General features: G+C 39.4%; 1 protein-coding gene across 23 annotated transcripts in view; it reads right to left on the bottom strand.

The window, feature by feature from the left end:
• LOC117415753 (protein-methionine sulfoxide oxidase mical3a-like) overlaps positions 1-21,365 on the bottom strand; it is a 103,813-nt gene that overhangs the window by 34,595 nt on the left and 47,853 nt on the right. For 18 of the 23 annotated variants that reach the window (XM_059027536.1, XM_034922184.2, XM_034922185.2 and 15 more), the window contains 17 exons: positions 20,149-20,406; positions 19,577-19,692; positions 18,169-18,295; positions 17,875-17,968; positions 16,362-16,509; positions 14,959-15,155; positions 14,363-14,475; positions 14,207-14,269; positions 13,814-13,987; positions 12,048-12,143; positions 10,428-10,520; positions 9,185-9,244; positions 8,027-8,137; positions 4,262-4,369; positions 3,029-3,215; positions 1,982-2,070; positions 584-671 (listed from right to left, as the gene is read on the bottom strand). In XM_059027536.1, coding sequence (XP_058883519.1) covers positions 584-671; positions 1,982-2,070; positions 3,029-3,215; positions 4,262-4,369; positions 8,027-8,137; positions 9,185-9,244; positions 10,428-10,520; positions 12,048-12,143; positions 13,814-13,987; positions 14,207-14,269; positions 14,363-14,475; positions 14,959-15,155; positions 16,362-16,509; positions 17,875-17,968; positions 18,169-18,295; positions 19,577-19,692; positions 20,149-20,406 — 2,122 coding nt within the window. The remainder of the gene's footprint in view (positions 1-583; positions 672-1,981; positions 2,071-3,028; positions 3,216-4,261; positions 4,370-8,026; positions 8,138-9,184; positions 9,245-10,427; positions 10,521-12,047; positions 12,144-13,813; positions 13,988-14,206; positions 14,270-14,362; positions 14,476-14,958; positions 15,156-16,361; positions 16,510-17,874; positions 17,969-18,168; positions 18,296-19,576; positions 19,693-20,148; positions 20,407-21,365) is intronic. The other 5 variants (XM_059027552.1, XM_059027551.1, XM_034922193.2 and 2 more) reach the window with 3 other exon arrangements.

Here is a 21,365-nt window from a genome sequence, read left to right on the forward strand (position 1 = left end):
TCTGAAAGATAACAGAATATTGCATCTTTGTAAAGGCACCCACAAATGAACAGATGACAGGATTATCTACATGACGAGAGGCAGCAAGCTGAAAGGATGCACAGAAAAATAATTTACAAAGCAGTTAGGTTTACAAAAATATCAAAGAAAAACATTTTAAAACCACAAATAAAGAAAACATGACAAAGTAAAATGGGTTAAAAAAATAAACAACAAAAACACAGCTTACTAATTAAATCTGAACAAACTGAAAAAGACAAAAACATGTATCTCGGAAAGCAAGGTCGCTCTAATTTATAGTGGAAAAGATCAAATCGCCATTAAAAACTGATTTATCCCAGATGCTCAGCACCTGAACTACTAAACTCGCCAGCTATCTGTCCTAAAACTTCAGACTGAACGTACAGGAAAGGGACCCCAAAGGTGATCAACTGGCACAGGAAAAGGGAATCGAGACAGTTGTGTGCCAGCTGTTGTCGGGTCCAGGTTACAGCTCCCCGGGTGGAGTGGCTCACACAGTGCAGAGCGCCAAAGAAAGTGAGGGAGAAACGAGCCGTCCTGCCAATAAAGGAAATGGAGCTACCTGGGGTCCTTTCTGTAGGGGTGGCTGTGGCGTTTGCCTGGACTGGGCCATCAGCAGCAACAGGGTCCGGTAGAGACACTTTGTTCTCCTGGGAAGGAATTGGTATTAAAATGATCAGTGCCAAGGGTAAGGAGGCACATATTAAAACTTGCAGAACACAATCATATAATGTAAGCCAGATATTACCAATGAATACAAGGCCAACCTGCAATGAACAATAGCTTAGGTGAAGCCAAGCCAAGCCATTCGTTCCCAGCATGGAAACCTTTCATTTCTGAAACAGAGGGCACTCCCTAACCATTATCCCGATTACAAAACAAGGTTCCAGAGATTGTTTGAAAACATGTTGTTTGACCATACTGTAGCATGTAAAGTACATCCATTGTCATTTAAAGCTATATATTTAAACCAAACCATGTTGTGTCTTTTTGTATTCCAGTCTTCTGCATATTATTATTTTTTTTTTATTATTATTTATTTATTTATTTATTAGCAGACACCCTTATCCAGGGCGACTTAAAATTGTTACAAGATATCACATTATTTTTACATACAATTACCCATTTATACAGTTGGGTTTTTACTGGAGCAATCTAGGTAAAGTACCTTGCTCAAGGGTACAGTAGCAGTGTCCCCCACCTGGGATTGAACCCACGACCCTCCGGTCAAGAGTCCAGAGCTCTAACCACTACTCCACACTGCTGCCCATATACAGTAAATAACTTTAACCTCTTCAATGTTCTGACTGTACAAATTCTTACTGCAGAGCAGGAAGCCTCAAACATACAGTAGAATGTAGCCCTTGTTTTCATCTCAAATATATATGTACTGTGTTCATGCTAAGTACATTGAATAAGCATATCCAGGGTTAAGAAAAGTCAGGTACAAATCAGACTTCTGCACAACAGTAGTTGGACAAATGAGAAAACATGCACATTCATCTTTTTCAAGTTCTTATCTTTTTGATAAAGCCTGCTTTTTAATACACTCTGACAACAATGACAACAACTCTGTTGAAAACTGCAGAGCTGGCTGCTGTGCACTGGTTGCCAAAGGTTCTGGCGATTGACGGGACTTAATGAACCAACAGTGCATGTTCAAGTCAGGTTTCAAATAACCTTACTTTCAAATTCTAAAGCAAGTTGCCATTGTCAGCACTCTGAAATTAATCTAATTGCTGTAAACCATTTTACTTTTTTTGTTTTTAAACATACCCAATATCCAGAAGAGAAAAAACACACACACACACACACACACACACACACACACACACACACACACACACACACACTAAATATTTGTTCCAATGTCCAACTCTTTCTCGTCAACCAGTCACCAGAAGCTGCAGGAGTATTCAGTTGGGAAGGGAATTCATTAAAAAGTCGAATTGGGTACTACCTTGGCAGTGAGTGGTGCTTCTGCAGGTCTCTTCCTCTGAGCGTAACCTGAGAGCCGGTAGCAGTAGTGAGGTTTACAGTAGAACTTCCCTAAAAGAATTGAAAGAAATAAAATAAAAATACTACCCACAAGTCATTTAAGCAGTTTACCATTTATTTTAATGAAAGCGTAAAAACATATTCGAAAATGTACTAGCCCTTACCTGTATTTAAAAAAAAAAAAAAAAAAAAAAAAAAAAAGTTAATTCTCTGCAACCTTTCTAGGCAAGGGTTTTAGGGACTAATTATTGGTCAAAAAAGCCTTAATCTACCACTCTGTACAGATTCAAGGAGTTTGCAGCACAGTAAGGTTAAACGTTTCCTTTTAAGCAACTGAAAAAATCCTTTGATTTCACTAGGGTATTCGGAACCACTGCTGCTTCTCTACATGGTGGCCAATCAGCAGACTGAGAAACTGGGGCTCTGTATAATTAACCAGTAACAATACGGCACTTGTTACAGAAAACAAAAGAGGAGAGCCCATGAAACTGAGAAAAAATGGCTTGTCCAACCCGGAGGAAAAGCATCTGGAAAAAATATTTGACTCTTCCCTCACACTGCTGAGCACTATCACCACGAGTGATATTTAAAAAGATGCAACAACAAAGTATGTAATATACAAGCATTTTCCTGCCATAGCACACTAGTTACCAGTACTACCCCTTTCACTTACTAAGCAAACTGTGAAAAAAAATAAAGAAAACAAAAACAGGAGCAACAAACCGACAAGAAACTGTTGAGAATGTGAAGATAAAATCAGAGGTAAACAAAAAAACATTTTAAAGATGTATACTTAAGGCTCAGCTAAAAGTATCTTAGCATTATTGAATCGTGTAACGCTAGATTCAAATTCTCCACAATTAACTCAAGACTTTTACAGCAACCATGTTAGTCAAGTTTGCCGTCAGGTTTTACCCAAGGTGTTAACATAAACTTGAATTTTTTGGGTTGAGGGGTCAACAGCAGTAATAGCTCTAGCCCCATGGGCAATACCAGCCTGGAGACTTACCATCTTCAACATCAAAGGCGTAAGAGGAGAGCCGCAAGGTAGTGTTACAATAGTCACACTTGAAGCAACTACGGTGGAAGAATTTGCCCTCTGCACTGAGCCGCTCCATTACGTAGACCCTCTTCCGGCAGAAAAAGCAGACATCACTGCCGCCAATGTTCTGGGGAAACTCTCTGCGGAATGAACCCTGGAGGAAGAGAAACCATGTGTCAGAAGGGGTGTCTGAAGGTTCTCTACAGCAGCGTTCCCACTTCACATTGCAGATTATTGAAGTCTCCATTCAGGTCTTTTGATGACATGATCATTTTTAGTAGGACCACCACACTAGTTGTGCCTCCGCTGTCTCTCAATGACCCCTCTTGTTTTTCAACTTCGAGCTAGACTTCACAAACATGCTTATTATACAAGAGAAGCACACCAAAGGAAAAAATAGTAGTAAGCAAGCAACATACTTCTCCTCACCAAGGATCTAAAACACTACAAGTAGTGTCAATATCATGAGAAGTCACCATGACCTAAACCTACGAAATGCAGAATATCATCATGTAACAAATGACCCTGTTTAATAAATAAATAAAAAAATAAAGTAAAAAAAAAATTGACACGATGATCCCAACAATCAATCAATAGTTTAGCCCATCAAGTGCCAATAACATGGAAAAGCAGGTCACCATCCCCTACGTTCACACTATGTGGAATAACTTAATGGATCAAATGTCCATGCGAAGTCAGATTCGTCCAAAGCTAACACAATAGATTCAATTAGGAGCTGGAACTCAAGCAAAAGGAGGTCATCAAGATTGATCTACCCAGAAATAACTGGTGCCAATGAATGGCCACACCACTTTTTTTTTTTTAAATCAAACAGATGAGCAATTCTCCAGATCAAATGTCAGTTTTGCAACACCCTCTTAACAAAAGGTTAGATAACTGATGTACTAAATGTCTGTTTTTGTTCAGATTACAGTAAGCACCAAAGAAAATATATGACTAATAAAAAATTGCAGTTTTCTACAGTATTGAGCAGCACAAAAATATGAAACAAACAGGTCAGGCACAGTGTCAGTCTATGTGAACTAGCAAAGGGGAACACACACATTAGGAAGATGCATGGTTTTTAATAGTAAGCATAATCCCACCACATTAAAGGACTACTTTGTAAACCCATAGATTAGTTATGAAATCCTCATCATGTACTGGGTGCACCTATGGTTCTTCATTACCAGAGCTTACCAATTCCTTCTTGTCTAGAAAGGGCTTGGGCTGGTCTTTCTTTTGAAGCTGATTGGTTATCTGCTCAGCCAATGAGCTCACTCCCCCTGTGTACATCTTTATATACCTCTAAAAATCAAGGGCAGAAGAGAAAGGTACAGGAGGAAAGAAGGAAGTCAGAAATGGAGAAACAAACAAAAAAAGACAAAATTAAAAAGGAAGAAAGGAAAAACAGATCAAGCAAATGAAACGTACAAATGGAAGGCTGCCTCATGTAAGAATAAAAAAGGTAAAGAAAGATTTGCTACAATTATACAAATGTGCAACTGTATGTATTTTACATTTGACAAATTAACGTGCCAGGTGAATTGTATTCCAAGTGATGTTGTTAACACCAAAAACAAGTCAAATTTGTGTTGTACCAGCACAGAATGGAGGTCTAGATATCAATAGGACATCTCTCCAATTCTGATAGCAACACAGAAGACCAAAAGAGAAATGGTTAAGAAAACTGTGTTAAAAAAAACCCAACAACCACACACACAAGAAGAGAACAAATAAGCATTGGGATGCCATTATAATGCCTGGAAGAACCCAGGCAGAACCACTTAAAAAGTCACAGCATTACAAGAGATAGCAACACATATTGCACAATGGTCCTGATACGGTACCATGAAGCTGCAACAGGGATCATCAGTGTGTATCAGTTCATACTACGAGACAATTAACGGTCACAAGAAAGAGTCAGAAAACAGGCACTTGAAGATGGTAGAGTATTATCTGTGAAGAGCGTCGCCACCATGAATGTTAAATCGTAGATATCTGAAGAGCGTCGCCACTGTGAATGTTAAATCGTAGATATCTGAAGAGCGTCGCCACTGTGAATGTTAAAAATAAACATGTTGGTGCACAATATGGTATCACATGCCACCCAGCAGTCTGCTCAAACCTATGTGAAGTCTCAGGTTCAGCACTGTTTTTTTTTTTTGTTTTTTTAAATGTGATCGATCATTAGATGCCCCAGACTGGCGTGGGTACATTTACCTCAAAGTAGATGAAAAGGGAACATATTTATATGACAGATCTCCAGAGGTCATATTTAATCCATATGGATATTTCTCATTGAGCACCGACAAGTAAACCCCCAAATGCTACAATTATTCACAAAATCAATGCACTGAGCAGTACACATACATATAATATACAGCTCTGGAAAAAATTAAGAGACCACTGCAAAATTATCAGTTTCTCTGGTTTTACTATTTATAGGTATGTGTTTGGGTAAAATGAACATTTTTGTTTTATTCTATAAACTACTGACAACATTTCTCACAAATTCCAAATAAAAATATTGTCATTTAGAGCATTTATTTGCAGAAAATGACAACTGGTCAAAATAACAAAAAAGATGCAGTGTTGTCAGACCTCGAATAATGCAAAGAAAATAAGTTCATATTCATTTTTAAACAACACAATACTAATGTTTTAACTTAGGAAGAGTTCAGAAATCAATATTTGGTGGAATAACCCTGATTTTCAAGCACAGCTTTCATGCGTCTTGGCATGCTCTCCACCAGTCTTCCACATTAATGTTGGGTGACTTTATGCCACAGAGTTGGGGAACATTGTCAGAGCAGAAGGAAGCAAGTTTTCTTCCAGGACAACCTTGTACTTGGCTTGATTCATGCCAAAGCTGCCCGATTCCAGCCTTGCTGAAGCACCCCCAGATCATCACCGATCCTCCACCACATTTCACAGTGGGTGCGAGACACTGTGGCTTGTAGGCCTCTCCAGGTCTCCGTCTAACCATTAGACGACCAGGTGTTGGGCAAAGCTGAAAATTGGACTCATCTGGGGGTGCTTCAGCAAGGCTGGAATCGGGCAGCTTTGTCTTTGTGAAGGACGCATGAATCAAGCCAAGTACAAGGTTGTCCTTGAAGAAAACTTGCTTCCTTCTGCTCTGAAAATGTTCCCCAACTCTGAGGATTGGTTTTTCCAGCAGGACAATGCTCCATGCCACACAGCCAGGTCAATCAAGGTGTGGATGGAGGACCACCAGATCAAGACCCTGTCATGGCCAGCCCAATCTCCAGACCTGAACCCCATTGAACACCTCTGAATTTTTGCGCCAGGAGTGGCATAAAGTCACCCAACATCAATGTGGAAGACTGGTGGAAAGCATGCCAAGACGCATGAAAGCTGTGCTTGAAAATCAGGGTTATTCCACCAAATATTGATTTCTGAACTCTTCCTAAGTTAAAACATTAGTATTGTGTTGTTTAAAAATGAATATGAACTTATTTTCTTTGCATTATTCGAGGTCTGACAACACTGCATCTTTTTTGTTATTTTGACCAGTTGTCATTTTCTGCAAATAAATGCTCCAAATGACAATATTTTTATTTGGAATTTGGGAGAAATGTTGTCAGTAGTTTATAGAATAAAACAAAAATGTTCATTTTACCCAAACACATACCTATAAATAGTAAAACCAGAGAAACTGATAATTATGCAGTGGTCTCTTAATTTTTTCCAGAGCTGTGTATGTATGTGTATATATATATATATATATATATATATATATATATATATATATATATATATATATATATACACACACACACACATATATACACACACACATATATACACACACACATATATACACACACACATATATACACACACACACACACACACACACACACACACACATCTGATGAACACTGTTCAAAATCACGCATGCTCACACACCCAACCTCCACAGAATCCATGGACAAGGGTGTGGATGCAACTGAAACAAAAGCCCACTAGGTGCTGAGCCTTGATTCAAAACCAGCGAGTTCCAGCTTCCAGAACTTTAATGAAATGTTAGTCAAAGCTGTTAAATTATTCATTTTCACCACCATTTTGAGGATTTATGCTTTATTGCATCTTCATTTGTGGGGAATGCAAAGCAGTTAGGACAATGGCTTGCATTGCGTCAGTCTATAGCACAAACAGGAAGCAGCCAAGTGGCTACCTGTCTGAATGAACCTGGGGAGGGCAGGTCTTGGTGCTTGGAGGAGTGAAGACTGAGGGAGAGTTCCCACTGATCTAAAAAGAACCGGTGTGAGGGGTTGGTCTTGGGCTCCAGTTGAGTAAAAGAAAAGAGAAACAGCAAAATGCAATACCAAAAATAATAAATAAAACTAAATAACAAAATAAAAAAGATGCACAGCAACAGGATGTTGAAAGAACCTGGAATGTCTAAATCCAAATGAAACTATAAAGAAAAACAGGAAACAACCCCCCCCCCCCCCCCCCTGCAATTACCACTCTGGGCAGCACTGTGATTTTGTGCAACTCTAAAGAACAAAATAAAACTGCACATTAGAGATTTGGGTTAGTGTGTTTTAAAACAGGATGCATGAATCCAAACCTCTCAAACTGTTGAGAAAGTTATTTGAAACCTTTTGGTTTAAGACAACAAAAACAAAGAAATGAATGGTTTTGTGGATGACCATTAAATCTTCAAGATGAAGGTTGCTGGGGTTTTTACAGACACACAAGGGACACGTGCAGGTGATCCTGGGCCTCACACATTTTGTTATATTAATGATGCTCACAAGTCAAAGGTTCTGTGGACACCTACTGAAAGGCTCTTTGGACGCAAATATTGCCCGTAGCTTTTTTTTTTTTTTTTTTTTTTTTTTTTTTTAATTTTCAGATATGCAGAAGTGAGGTAGCCCTCTCGTATTGTACTTGAATAGATGTGCCAACCAAGTAGAAAACACACATGTTCACCTGTCGCCTGTCTGCCTTCTGTTCAAAGTGGGTAGTAATTTGGGATGCTCTCTCCTCAATGCTAGGGGTGAAAATAGGCACTTGATCATCAGAGTAAACTATCAGTGGCATCTGCAGGAGGGAAGGCCACCACAAGAAGCAGAAGAAAAGAGTATGAGATCAAGAAGGGAAAGGGAATGGGAATGCACTGGGACCCACACCATAATGCTTGGTAAGAGTCACTTGACTAATATTGTTGTATCAGCTGCAGACACACCCCATGCTGTATGTATCTGCAGGGATGAATTATTGTAGTGACACTAATGCATTTGGCTTTGTTCTCTAGCAAAAAATATTTTAAAACAGCTGTCTGTGCGACACGTTTGGGAGGCCACACACTGCCTCAATAGAAATAAATAAAAAAATAATTGACAACTTCATTACAGTGAGGAGTCCAGTATCATTTAAAATCAAAAGTTACATTTAACAAGTCCATGCAGAGTATCTTAAACATGCGGTGCCGTTACAGGACGTCTTTATCCTGCAACCTAGATCAATATAAATACTTGCCATCAGTATCATGTCTGAATTCTACTGTTACCCGTACGTTAGCTAGTGTTTTAGGTGCTTTTTTGTTGCTCAGGTCATATAAAAAAAAAAAAAAAAAAAATAGATACCATCTCAAAAGCGGTTTAATAAAAAAATCTCCACATGCCCATAAAGCTCATGCATGCACTTCGTATATAGCCAAAGGGTTAAAATAATGCCCAACTTTACACTAGTCTTGTTAGCAAAAGGAAAGATGCAGGGACACACTCGTTAGAATCAACAGTCCAAAAATTGAAACTCTCTCCCATTAAATTATAAGGAGAAGCCAAGCAGTTAGAGCGTGGTAGTCACAGCACTGCATTACCACACAGCATGTCACAGGTTTCCAAATGGACACTGACATGACCGCAAGTCCCCTGCGGATTCCTTTTTGGAGCAGTTACTTTGCCTGGCACACTCAGAAAGCCATCCTATTCAGGTACCAGCCTGCATTGGCTTCAAAGACCAATGACTTCTTTAAAACCCTGTTCATGTAGTTTTCTGAAGGGTTAATGGAACTCCAGTCAAGTCAGCAATGGACAGCGTGCAGAGTCATGCTGGGTGCAAAGCAGATCCATGCTGCCCAGTTACCCGCTCTAGGACAGGGCTCTCTTCCTGGCCCTCAGACTCAGATCCTTCACTCTCTCCTTGCTGCAGAAAGGACAGGAGGGTTAACAGCAGACCATTGTGAAGTGTCTCTTGCAATGAGAATGCAGCTACTTTCCCAACAAGTCACATGTCTTGGATGAGTTTGAACATAAGAAAGTTTACAAACGAGAGGGGGCCATTCAGCCCATCTTGCTCGTTTGGTTGTTAGTAGCTTACTGATCCCAGAATCTCATCAAGCAGCTTCTTGAATGATCCCAGGGTGTCAACTTCAACAACATTACTGGGGAGTTGGTTCCAGACCCTCACAATTCTCTGTGTAAAAAAGTGCCTCCTATTTTCTGTTCTGAATGCCCCTTTATAAATCTCCATTTGTGACCCCTGGTCATTCTTTCTTTTTTCAGGTGAGTGAAGGTGTATGAAATTGGAAGTGCTCTGGTATGCATTCACCAGTAGAAACAACAAAAAAATCTTTACAAAGCCTAAAGCAACATGGGCTGTCACAGCAGCTATTGCACCCGTTTGCCAGCAGATGGCAACGGTTTGTTTTTTTTGCTACACACCAAACAGAAGAATTCTCGTTTGTAGAAACTCACAATCCATTACATGAACTCAGAACATGTCCCACTATATGGGAAAAGTGAATACGTGTATTATACATTACTGTGCATCAGTATGAAGAGGTTAAATGCTGTACTGAAAATCGTTCAGTGATAGCAGTGCACGAAATCAATTAAAACGGAACATCGAGAAGTATACAGACAAAAAAAAAAAAGGGAGACATGGACACGAATTAATGTCAAAACAGAATGAAAATGTGATTATCGATAAATAAGAGCCCTTACATTTACACATCAACCAAATGTACTTTTATTTAAAATGGCAAAAAATACTCAGTCAAGTAGAAATGATTGACAAAAACATTTCTTTTCACTTCACATTCAGAAACCAATGTTTGCGGTCTTCAGAATGTGTGATTGAGTGTTAAAGTAATGGATTCAGTTTTATTTCATTTTTTAAAAAGAAAAAAAAAAAATACACATTGATTTAATTCACCGGGTGATCCAAATACTGTTACTTTTAAACTCAGTGATAATTCTTCTGATGCTTTCCCCAAAGGTCATTTAGTGAATCCCTTATAGACATCACTTAATAAACTAAATACAGTGGAAGTTCCAGGAACAGTGCACACAGCATACAGCAGTCTGGGGACATGCAGAGTGGTCACCTGAGCACGGACAGACAATGAAGAGGAGGAGGAGGAGGAGGAGAGCAAAATGATTTTCTTAGGGCAGCTCCGTGATCGCTTCACACTTGTAGCCTTCAGAGACAGAAGAGGACAGGCTCAGCTTTAATGGCAGTCACACAACACTGCTCTTTCCCACTTACCATGACAGTGACTTTATTCATGTGTTCAGAGCAATGGGAGAGAACAGCCAGTAGGCCCCCCATGACCAGCACTCAAAGTATGGGAAACCTGTGCAGTTATTTCACAGGTCTCGGTGGAATATATACCCTGTTCCTGTGCGAATTAAAATTGACAGTTTGTCCTTGTAGTTGATTGAGCACATGGACAGTAGTTCAAGCCTCTATCTAAAGCAAATACTGCACACGCATAGGAACCTGAAGCTTTGCAAGACTAAAACTACAGTCTCTAGGTACAGTACATTTCTAACTACAGTGGATACCGTACCTGTTCTTTACACGGCACAGTGTGACACAATACTGTCTCCCTAAAGCGAAAACTTAACCGTTGCTGTTGCAGAGTACGTCTCTAAAAATGGCCAGAATACAGCATGCATTGGACAAGGGGGAAAATAAAAAAGAGAATGCAATATAAAAAAGGTAGAAATAATACTAAGTGTTTCAAAACAAAAAGGGGGAAAAACCACTTTTTTTAAACAAAAATCGTAGGCATTTCTTCAACATATTTTACCTAAAGTATATGCTAATTTATGAATCTATTCTCATACACAGTTAGCGGTCAATCGTAAGACTACAGTAGAGTGCATTTATTTAAAAATGCAGGGATGGAAATAACTGCAGTCTGCTATAAATAAGGTACAGTTAGTCAACTTCTACCAGCCTGAGCCCTTCCAAGCTTCACTCAATTGACACCTGTTCTTGCGACTGCTGACACAGTAACTGCCTCAAACTACTAAGCAATGGAAGCGTTATTTCCATTTATGTAAATAAACCAATTCTAGTTTGAGACTCCAGTCAATAAGTAAAATGCATCACTATGTACAGTATACACTGTATGTAATGACTAAACTCCTGACATCTGTGAAAGATATTTTTGTATAAACATCAGGTAATTGTTTTGGGGCATGTACATGCAATATATCTTAAAGCTCATGAGTACAAAGTAGGACCCATTTAAAAAAATAAATAAATAAATAAAAACAGTATAATCTGTTTGCAGAATACTGCATGCATCCTAAATTATACTCTAAAGGATTAGAACAGTTTCTTTGATAAATAAACTCTGTTGATTCAGACGAAACAGGGATATTTAGGAGTGACTGTTTTAGTGCACATGATTAAGGTTCTTCTACTGTTTGGCATGATAAATGGGCCCTATTCACTAAGCTACCAATTTAATTCAATAGTGCCTGATATTCATGGAACTGTTCCAGACAGTTAGAAGCTAACCACAGTACCAAACATTTACTGAATGTCATACTTAAAATCAGACTTAAATCTGGGTGAAGGCCCAATAATTCAGAACTACTAGATTTCTTTGATTCACTGTTCTACACAAACACCCCAGAAAATCACCAGTAACTGTAGTACTGGATTACCCCCCGGTGCTGGCACTGCACAGGGCCACGGCTGGGATTATTACCTGTCTCCACTGCGGGACGGGTGCGAGTCGGCCCTGTTCTTTCTGAAGGACCGTGGGCGGAGTCAGCAGCCGCTCTTGATATGGCAAGAGGGCCCGCTGGGAGGCAGGAGAGAGGGGGGGGGGGGGCAGGAGGGACAGTGGCATCCAATCAGCAAAGAGAGGCATGCAAAATCAACAGCACAGGACACAACATGGAAAAAGAAAAAGGAAGTACATACAAAAGTAATCAAAAAAATATGAAACTGAATTGCAATTTTTTAAAGAAATTGGCGGGCATGGATAAACAAAGCAAAACCAAAATCAACAACAAATACAAACAAATCTTAATTTAGTCTAATCCGGGGTTAATGTAATCCACAAAACCCTAACAGGCAACTGGCTATGTTTCCACTGCTGCAGATTTGTTAGATACATTTCTGCACATGGGAAAAAAGAAAAACACCACACTGCGACAAGCTCAATGGAAACAGATACAATTTCACCTACATTTTGCAGTTATTTGAACTTTATAAAAATTCACTGGTTTAGCATATTTTATGTCGACATTTAAAAAAAAATGACAATTAAAAAGGTGCTTTAGTGCACACACATTTAAATGGGAATGTTAAAATAAGCGAATCCCCCAGTTTGCATACATTTGTCAAAGAAAATTGAAAAAAAGACTAAAAAAAGGGTAGCACACCATTGTAATGCGAATAAACAGTCCATTATGTCATCACTTCAGACAGTTTCAAATGCGCATAAGACATTCGCTTTGATATCTGAATGGAAACATAGCCAATGACTGAGGTATGCAGCAGCTGCTCCTTAGCCACCAGATGTCGGTATTTGGTAGCATACGAAGTCTTTATTGGACCAAATTACCTTGCAGTTTAAAGTGGACAAGCCTTTTTTTTTTTTTAAATGAAACATAAAATGTTAAAATACGTAATAAAAGAAAGTGAAAGAGCTAGAAAGCTTGTGCCATCTTGTTTAAATGAGATAAAGCAGCAACATGCTAAGGCTGTGCAGATAAAGGCAATGCCGCACTGAGAAGGAATGAAAAAAGCTTGCAGAAAGCCACTCCAAGAGCAAGTGCTGATAAGCTGTGTTTTTTCTTGTTACAACACAAACACTACCAGCTCACATCAAATATAGGGACACTATGGACCATCATGAGCAGCACATGCAGCGTTTAAAATGAACACCACAAGTTTTGCATACTCATGAAGAAAGCTATACAATACTTTTGTACCTGCACTCCTTTTACTGGTTATAGCACTAAATGCCATAGACATTACACAAGGTTTCCAACCTCAGCAGTACAGCACTGAAACTTCTGAGACAACAGACCTTTAATACGGCAGACCACAGACCAATATGATAACATTTGTTTTCTTCTGCACTGTGGACCACTGCTCTAGATCTGCAGCGAATAAGCTGAACATCATCCATACCAGCCTATGAACTGTTATAGGGGAACCCACCCACCCACCAATAATAAACTTTAACCCCAGGATTTCAAAACAGACACTTAGCCAGATTCAAGAAGCCTTTACTTTGATTGTGAAAAACAAGCCAGGAACATAAACTACTAAAGGTGTATGTAAGGGTGCTTAGTTGAACTACTGGGTTAAGCTTTGTAACCTTAGCATTCTGGATTTCTGTTATTATATGGGGGCAAAAAACTGAGTAAATGCTTAATGAATGTAGCCCATAAATGTCTCAACTGCTGGCGGTCAGCTAGCACCTAACAGATTGTGGCCCAGACCTCGGCACCCCATTACCTGTCTCTTCAGCCCCGAGGACTGTGCAGGGGCGTTCTCCTCAAACTTGGCCAACAGCTGCGTTGCCATCGACTTCACTTTGTTCTGGTTCCCAATGCCGGTCTCAATCTTCCGCTCCGACAAGGCACAGACTAGGGCAGCCCGTTCGTCACGGTAACCGCGTGGGGGGTCCTCCTGGGAGCAGAGAGCAATGGAGAACGTGAGGGGGTCAGCATGACTGAGGAAACCAAGGACGTGAGCAGACCAGCCATTCACTTAGACCACAGAACACAGGCTAAAGGTTAAGAGGCCATTCACCTGGATCCCCTAAATGCTGCACAGTCAGAGTTGAAGCATAATCACTCCACAATGGAGCTGGTCCAATTAAGGATAATAAATAGAGGTAACACTCACATCTTCAGATTGACTGGTTTTCCTCCTCTTCCCAGTCCCCTCCACTTCCTTCTCCTTTTTGTCCTACAGGGAGAAAAGAAAACAAACAGTCACTTTAGCAAAGATTATTTTCGTGGTCCCGTACTCTCTTATTCACAGCAGGGAGTACTCCTGTACCTTTGGATTGCGCTTGCGAGAAATGCTCTGTCCCAGCTTGCTCAGGAAGGAGATCGGAGACTTGGTGTTGGAGATCAAGACAGCCTTGTCTTCTGGGCTCAGGTTATGGTTATCTGAAAGTAAAACGACAATAAAAGTATAAATGCACTTGTAGCACAGTACACATCCCACCTAAAATGTATAAGACAGCTAAACTTTTAGATGGGAAAAAAAACAAAAAAAAAACAAACAGTGACCCCCATTGTTTCCCTGGACCAATTCAACCACACTTCTAAAGCATAGGACCCACCACAAACACCCCACAGTGTTGGCACTCTGGATTCAAAGTCATACGTTGTCAGTAGCCATAAGCATTATGACTCCTAAACGGCTACGGTTACCAAAGCCAATCTAGCACACCAAAACTGTATAGCAATACTTTACAGAACAGACAACACATTTGAAAATACAAACCTTAAATAACGAATAACAGTTTTCATTAAACAATTGCAGGCTTCATTGTATTAAACCACTACTGAAGTAGCAACAGCAGTAGGGTCCACCAACCAGGTGTCATCAGCTGAATAGGCAGGTGTGCTGCAATTGCCAAGACTCACCCCCAGGAGGCAACGTGTCCTTGAACATCTCGTAGAACTGGGTAAGGTACATGACCATGGAGAGCTTGTCCGGCTCCCCAACAGAGGCCATCTCCTTCCCAGTCATGATGGGCGAGATCCCGAACTCCCGCTCCGCCACGTCGAAGGCCAGCTGGTTGTTCTTCTCCATGTTCTGCTCCTCCAGGGAGTCAAAGTCACTGAAACAATACAGGGAGTGAGGGAGACATCAGAGGGGAAACCTTCCCATGACCATTTGTGATGGGGAGCCCCACCCCTATAGAGAGCGAGCAAGGAGAGAGAAAGTAAAATATAAACAAGTGCTAAGCGTACTGGTTTTACACCAGCACAAGACTTAGTTTATTTCTGTTTGTTTGGCCGACGCGCCTTTTTGTTTTGTAGTGTTTCGTTTAAATCTTTTGTTTATTATTTAATAAAAGGCTGAACGCCGTAGCGTTTCAGCTTTGCCCCGCTACTTCCTGAGTCTGTGTTTCTGGTCCGACGTCACCACTGCAAGCCATCCTGATCACACCACTTCATACAATTCAAGTTACTAGGGTATGGGTCAGTCTAAACCAACGATTCACGTCCCTCTATGGGCTTGCCATTTCAATAAACCAACTAAAAGAAAGTAGGTAAACAGAAGACGTACACTAGGATTACATTGTACTGTACATCTACGACAGTGGTTCTAAACCTATGGGTCGCAGTCTCGCGGGTGATATATAGCGAAAAAAAATCTGAATGACGCAATACATAAAAACAAGGGCAGAACCTTGGACACTGAAAAAAAAAAGGTTGCAGGTAGGGAAAGGTTGAGAACTAATGATCTACAGGAATGATGTTTATAAGTGAATTTCTTCCTTACAACTGCTACTTTTCAAAACATGATTACATAAAGCTCCACCTTGGCAAAACAACGCGAATAACAAAGCTGGACCATAAAGATTAACAGACCAAAAACAATCAAAGCCTCGGCAGTATAAAGAGTAGAGGAATGTATAATGTCTTTGCCATTATAACACGACAGTGATTACTGAAGAGTGGAGACCCCCCCCCCCCCCATCTAAATAGAATCAAGCCATGTGTTCACCAGGCAATTGAGCACGAGTCTGCCCTTACCTGAAATGACTTGAATAGATATAAAGAGCTTTTAATTCTCATTGCATTGAAATGAACATAAAAAACACAATTGATCCATTACTCAAGGTAGATGAGGTAGAGAGGGTTGCCAAAAAATATGTGGGGCCATTTGCCTCATCAGCACGTGAACCAAAATCGACAATTGTAGCCTTTAAAATGACTAAACACAGCAGCTGATGGCTACTTTGTGATTAAAAGGGGTTATAGCGAATTAAATAATTCCACCGAACAGGTGCACAATATAGCAAATGTGGGGTACTCACATGAGGTCTGGCCGATATCGGTGGATGATGGCACACAGGGCCAGTCCACTTTTCCACGACATAGTGAGATCAGTCACATTTACATTTCTGAAGCCCTCTGACTGCCGCTGGCACCAGTTTAGCAGCTTGTTGGAGCGAGCTACAGACTCTGAAAACAGTCAAACAAACTGTTTTACAACAACTTACACGTAGCCTTTTGTAGTTCCTGCACTGAAGGGTTAGCTGGGCAGCCTTTTCACAGATACAAATTTGTTTATTAGTCTGGGTTAAATTGATGAATGAGGGACCTATCTGAATGTTGTACTGACAGACTGCCTCCATCCATCATTACTGCAAGTTGGTTCTCTCCATAATGTAGTTAAGCTTTGCATTAATGCTTCCGCACTACTGGGTCTGAAGCGAGTTATTAAAATAAAAGCACTGCTGATTTAAGTTTGAAAACTCTTGTTAAAAGAAACCAACATTCTTGGGCAATTTCTTAACTTTAGACTTTATAAAACGTATGTTAAATATAACTTGCAAGTTAAAGCTTTGTTAATTGGGCCCGCAATGTGTTTTATAGGCATTTGATTTTAGGTATAGATTAACAACTATATCAGAATGTTGTTTTGTTTCATTTTGTTTAAGCACTTTACAACCAATATAAAACTTGCTTTATATTTTTTATTGTAGCACATCAGGAGTCAGGTAATTCAATTTGCTTTAGCAGTAAAAACAGTGTTTTCACTTTCAGATACTGCACCAAAAAGAATCACATGGCACTTTTCATTTCCTCTCAATTCTCTTGAAGGTTATTTTTATGGTTGCCACCACCTTCTAGACTAAACTATAGTTTCTGCATAGTGGTCTGGAGGAGTAATTTATTTGTTAGCCAGCACCCATGAGATTCTGATTACATCCTATCATTGTTGCCACACAACTACTGTTATAACCTTTTGTTTGCAAACCTCAAATCAGTCTGGTCAGTGACAGAATTCAATTCAACTGTCACTCTTCAATTTACATTTAACAGAAAAAAAAACACACACACACAAACATTCACCATCCAAACCAAACCCTGAAAAGCAAAAGAGCAATTTTGCAAAAGAAAAAAAATAAAACTTATAGGAATAGTACAGAAGAGTGAGAAATTACACAGTTTAAAAGATTAACTTTTATAAAAAGAGAAAATTCTTATGTGCTAGATACAGCCCATGGGCAAAGTAATAATAACCATCACACAGGGAACTACAGAGGTTACAAATATAAATGTATGTATTCATTCATGGACCACGCCGACATATAATTCTGATTTGAATGCATTCAACCAAACTTCTGAACATTTTGTATTTATTTTGGAAAAAAAAAAAGTTATTTACTGTACAAGGAAGTACGACTGCATTTCACACAGGGATGTACTAGATCATTCACTTTATAAAACCAAAAATTTCAGGAGGAGCTTAAATTTTACAAAAAAGTTCCAGTTGCTAAACCAGGGGACAAATCAGTCATTAAGTCAATTAAGCGCACTCACCATTTCTCATCAGTTTGGGAGTCCTGGAATTAACAGCGTTCTCCATTTCTACACGAGTATCCCTAGAGTCTCCTGTGTCAACGAGGTGCCGTACCTTCAGAGACAAGAGGAAACAGACAAGCTATGTAAGATACAGAACATAAAATGCATATAACCTGTGAAGGATAAGAACAACATACTGGGTCATGTAAGAAAGTCTACTACTGCATGCTACTCACGCTGGACTCAAGAAAGCTCAACACAACCAGCTATACAATAGCAAATTATAATGAAGTTGTGACATTTTCCTCTTACCTGGTTGGGTCTCAGGAAATGGAGGCTGATGTTAGGATACCTTGTGGTTGGGTTAACACTATACTGGCTGAAATTCTTACTAACATTCTCCGGAGTTGTCTGGGGGAGTAGGCGATAGATACTTTCCCTAAAAAAAAAAAAAAAAAAAATTATATTTTATATATATATATATATATATATATATATATATATAATTTAAAGCAAGACATGTTAATATAGGAATATAGACTGATGTCCAACACTATCATAAGAATTGACAAAGGTTTTATGGATTAAAACAGCCAATAGTAATCATCTAATAACATTTAAACATGTAGTATAATGGCAGTTTCAAATTAATTGTACTTCTAAACAGAAACAGAACTTGATATTGGCCCGTGAATTTCATGTTTTCACCAAATAAACTTCTTTACTAATTTCAGGTCTATTTAAAATGCTAGGGCTGGCATTGTCCACGATATTGATATAGTTCAAAAGCTGTGAGGTACAGCTCAAAATCAATAAAACAGTTTTTAAGCCTGTGACCTTTAAAGCAATAGGTTTCTGTTGCCCTATGGGCCAACAGCAGTTGCCTTCACACAAGTCCTCTGCTTTCCCCGGCAACACTCGCAAAAAAAAATAAAAATAATTAAAAAGTGAAAAAAATGTAAATACTCCCTCAGGTTTTTTAACAAATATACTGTAATAAAAATCAAAAAGAGAATGGTATGGATAAACGGGGACTTTTTGTACTCTCTGAAAGTTGACTTTGAGGAATGGCAGCTCATTTTATTTGTCTGCATTGAGACAAAACACACGGTGGAGGAATGCGACTGGTATTCAGACCCCCTCTCCCCCAAATATATATTTAAAAAAAAACAACACAGCTAAACAAAATATGAATATTAATCCTTTGAACATTAAAGAAGCCTAAACAAGACCTAAATTGGTATTTATTAAAGGCAGGTTAAAAATAAAATCAGCCTATAACTGATAAATGTGTACTGAAAGACACTTCTAATTTCAAAATAAATGAACCATTCAAATATATCTTCAATTTGTCCTCAAACTACCGTCTCACATGAGTGCTTGAAGCTGTTAAAATGAAAGCCAACTCTTTTGTCTTGTTTTTGTTTGGATGGGTTTGAAGTTTATTTTCTATAAGATATAATATTACAGTGGACGAATGAGATTCCAGCTACATTTCTGCAACGCTGAAAATAATTAACTCTGGCAGCTTTTTATAGGCACATTATCTTAAGTTCAGGACTAGACCTGGTCTAAAATCTAAAAAAAGACAGGTGATGCCATTAGCCAGCCATGCTAGGAAGAGGGAAGATGCATTCCATTTTAATTTGAGAATCCTGAACACACCATAGGAATATATTATTTAATCCAGGAGATGTTCAGACAGTCTTCCCTACAGTACCTTTCAGCCAGCACCTCCAGTGGAGAGTTCCCTTGTGCCCAGCTTCGTACCATCCAGGCAGAGTCCATCGCAGCCAAGAAGCCGCGGGCAATACCGGTACCCATGGGCCAAAAGGGCTGCACAAGAATACAAAAAGAATAAATAAAAAAAAAAATTCTATCGGATTACCTTAGTCACAGCTGCTCTCATCTCCATAAGGAGGAAGATGTACTGCCAAGTTGAAATAGTTTTCACTTTACCATACAACGGATACATATTATAACCTGCACAAAAGACAAAGCCTGCAATCATCCTCACCACACTGTAGTTGTAGGTCATGTTCAACCAAATACACAATACTAAACACCAGGTCATACTAAACGTGAGGTTTCCTAACTTTGAATCTGTCAGAAACATTAAACTCCAGTGCCAGTAGTTAGGATTGTGGATTTGCAGATACTATAAAGCACATTTAAGTGGCAGTGTTGGATTTGTTTCAGATCTCCTACCACACATTATAGGGGATGAAGACACCCAGCAAAGCCATCAGGATCTAGAGTCTCTCCACTCAGCTCCAAGCCCTGCAGACTCACCTCCAGCAGGCTATCTCCCACCAGTGCTACCAACAGCGGATGGCCGTTCCTCTCGCGCATCAGAGCAGCATTCTCCGAGGCATACATGCAGGTGAAGTCAAACATGGCCACGTCGGGCTGCCCATAGTGGTTGATGGCAAAGTCCAGCTTGGGGAGCTGGTGATTGGTGGAGAAGTCGGCCGCCTCACAGGCGTAGTTCAGCAAGGCCTCCTGGTCCACATTCTCCCGAGACAGCAGCATCTCTGTGTCAGCATAGTCCTGCGGAGGGAAGGGGGAAGGACTTTTGAATGCTACATTTCCATTTGTAAAACTTTTTTTTCCCTTCCTGCATTCCTGTTTCTATCTGAGCTGTCAATGCACTGTGCTTCATGCTGATCATATCATCTCTTGTGCTGTGAAGGGCTCTAAGCTTTAACCAAGATCACCTATCTATTCCTCACTAAGCTGACATTCAAATATGACTTTTGTTTGTAGGATTGTGATGGAAAGACCCAGTGGCTGATAAGATAACACTACTAGTACTTTAAAAGTGCCGAGTCTGCCTAATAAAAGAAACAAACTAGAATTGTTAACAAGCTTCCTATTCGATTGTATCATCCTTTAAAAGAAAAAGAGCAAGCCTTAATTTCCAATAAAGTAACATCAGATTTTTTACCAATGATAAATGTACCCTATACCAATTAGACAAAATGATTCTACCAAATTATACAATTCATACTTTAGGTGTCGATACCACGAAAAAGTAGGATATCATGACCAATATCTACAGAAAGCTGAATATTACAGTAAACATACATTCATACAAAAGTTCATTTGTACAGTGGCTTTCAGCGTATTAAATAAAATGGCTTTCAGAATACTGGTTTTTGGTCAGCTCCACCAGTTCTTACACCCAGTGTTCCGCATTTCCGGTTTATTTCCGAATTTTACAGAATTATAGGATTTTAATTTATTTTATTTTTTTTAAACTGAACGTTGGTTTTTACAGATTTATACCCGATTTTTTGTCTACTATTCAATATTTGCCCGGTACTATTTTCCAGGAAATACAATATTTTGATTAAAACGTTGTTTTATTTTGACATCCGATATTCTAATAAGCAACCCTATATTGCATCCTAGGATACAGCAGGTACGTTTAGACGTCAGGTGGATCAAATAACATTCAAACATTGCACATTGGTTCTTTGTTCACAAACACATTATCACCCGATTCT

This window comes from Acipenser ruthenus, chromosome 7, assembly GCF_902713425.1.
Source record: "Acipenser ruthenus chromosome 7, fAciRut3.2 maternal haplotype, whole genome shotgun sequence".
Classification (NCBI taxonomy): domain Eukaryota; kingdom Metazoa; phylum Chordata; class Actinopteri; order Acipenseriformes; family Acipenseridae; genus Acipenser; species Acipenser ruthenus.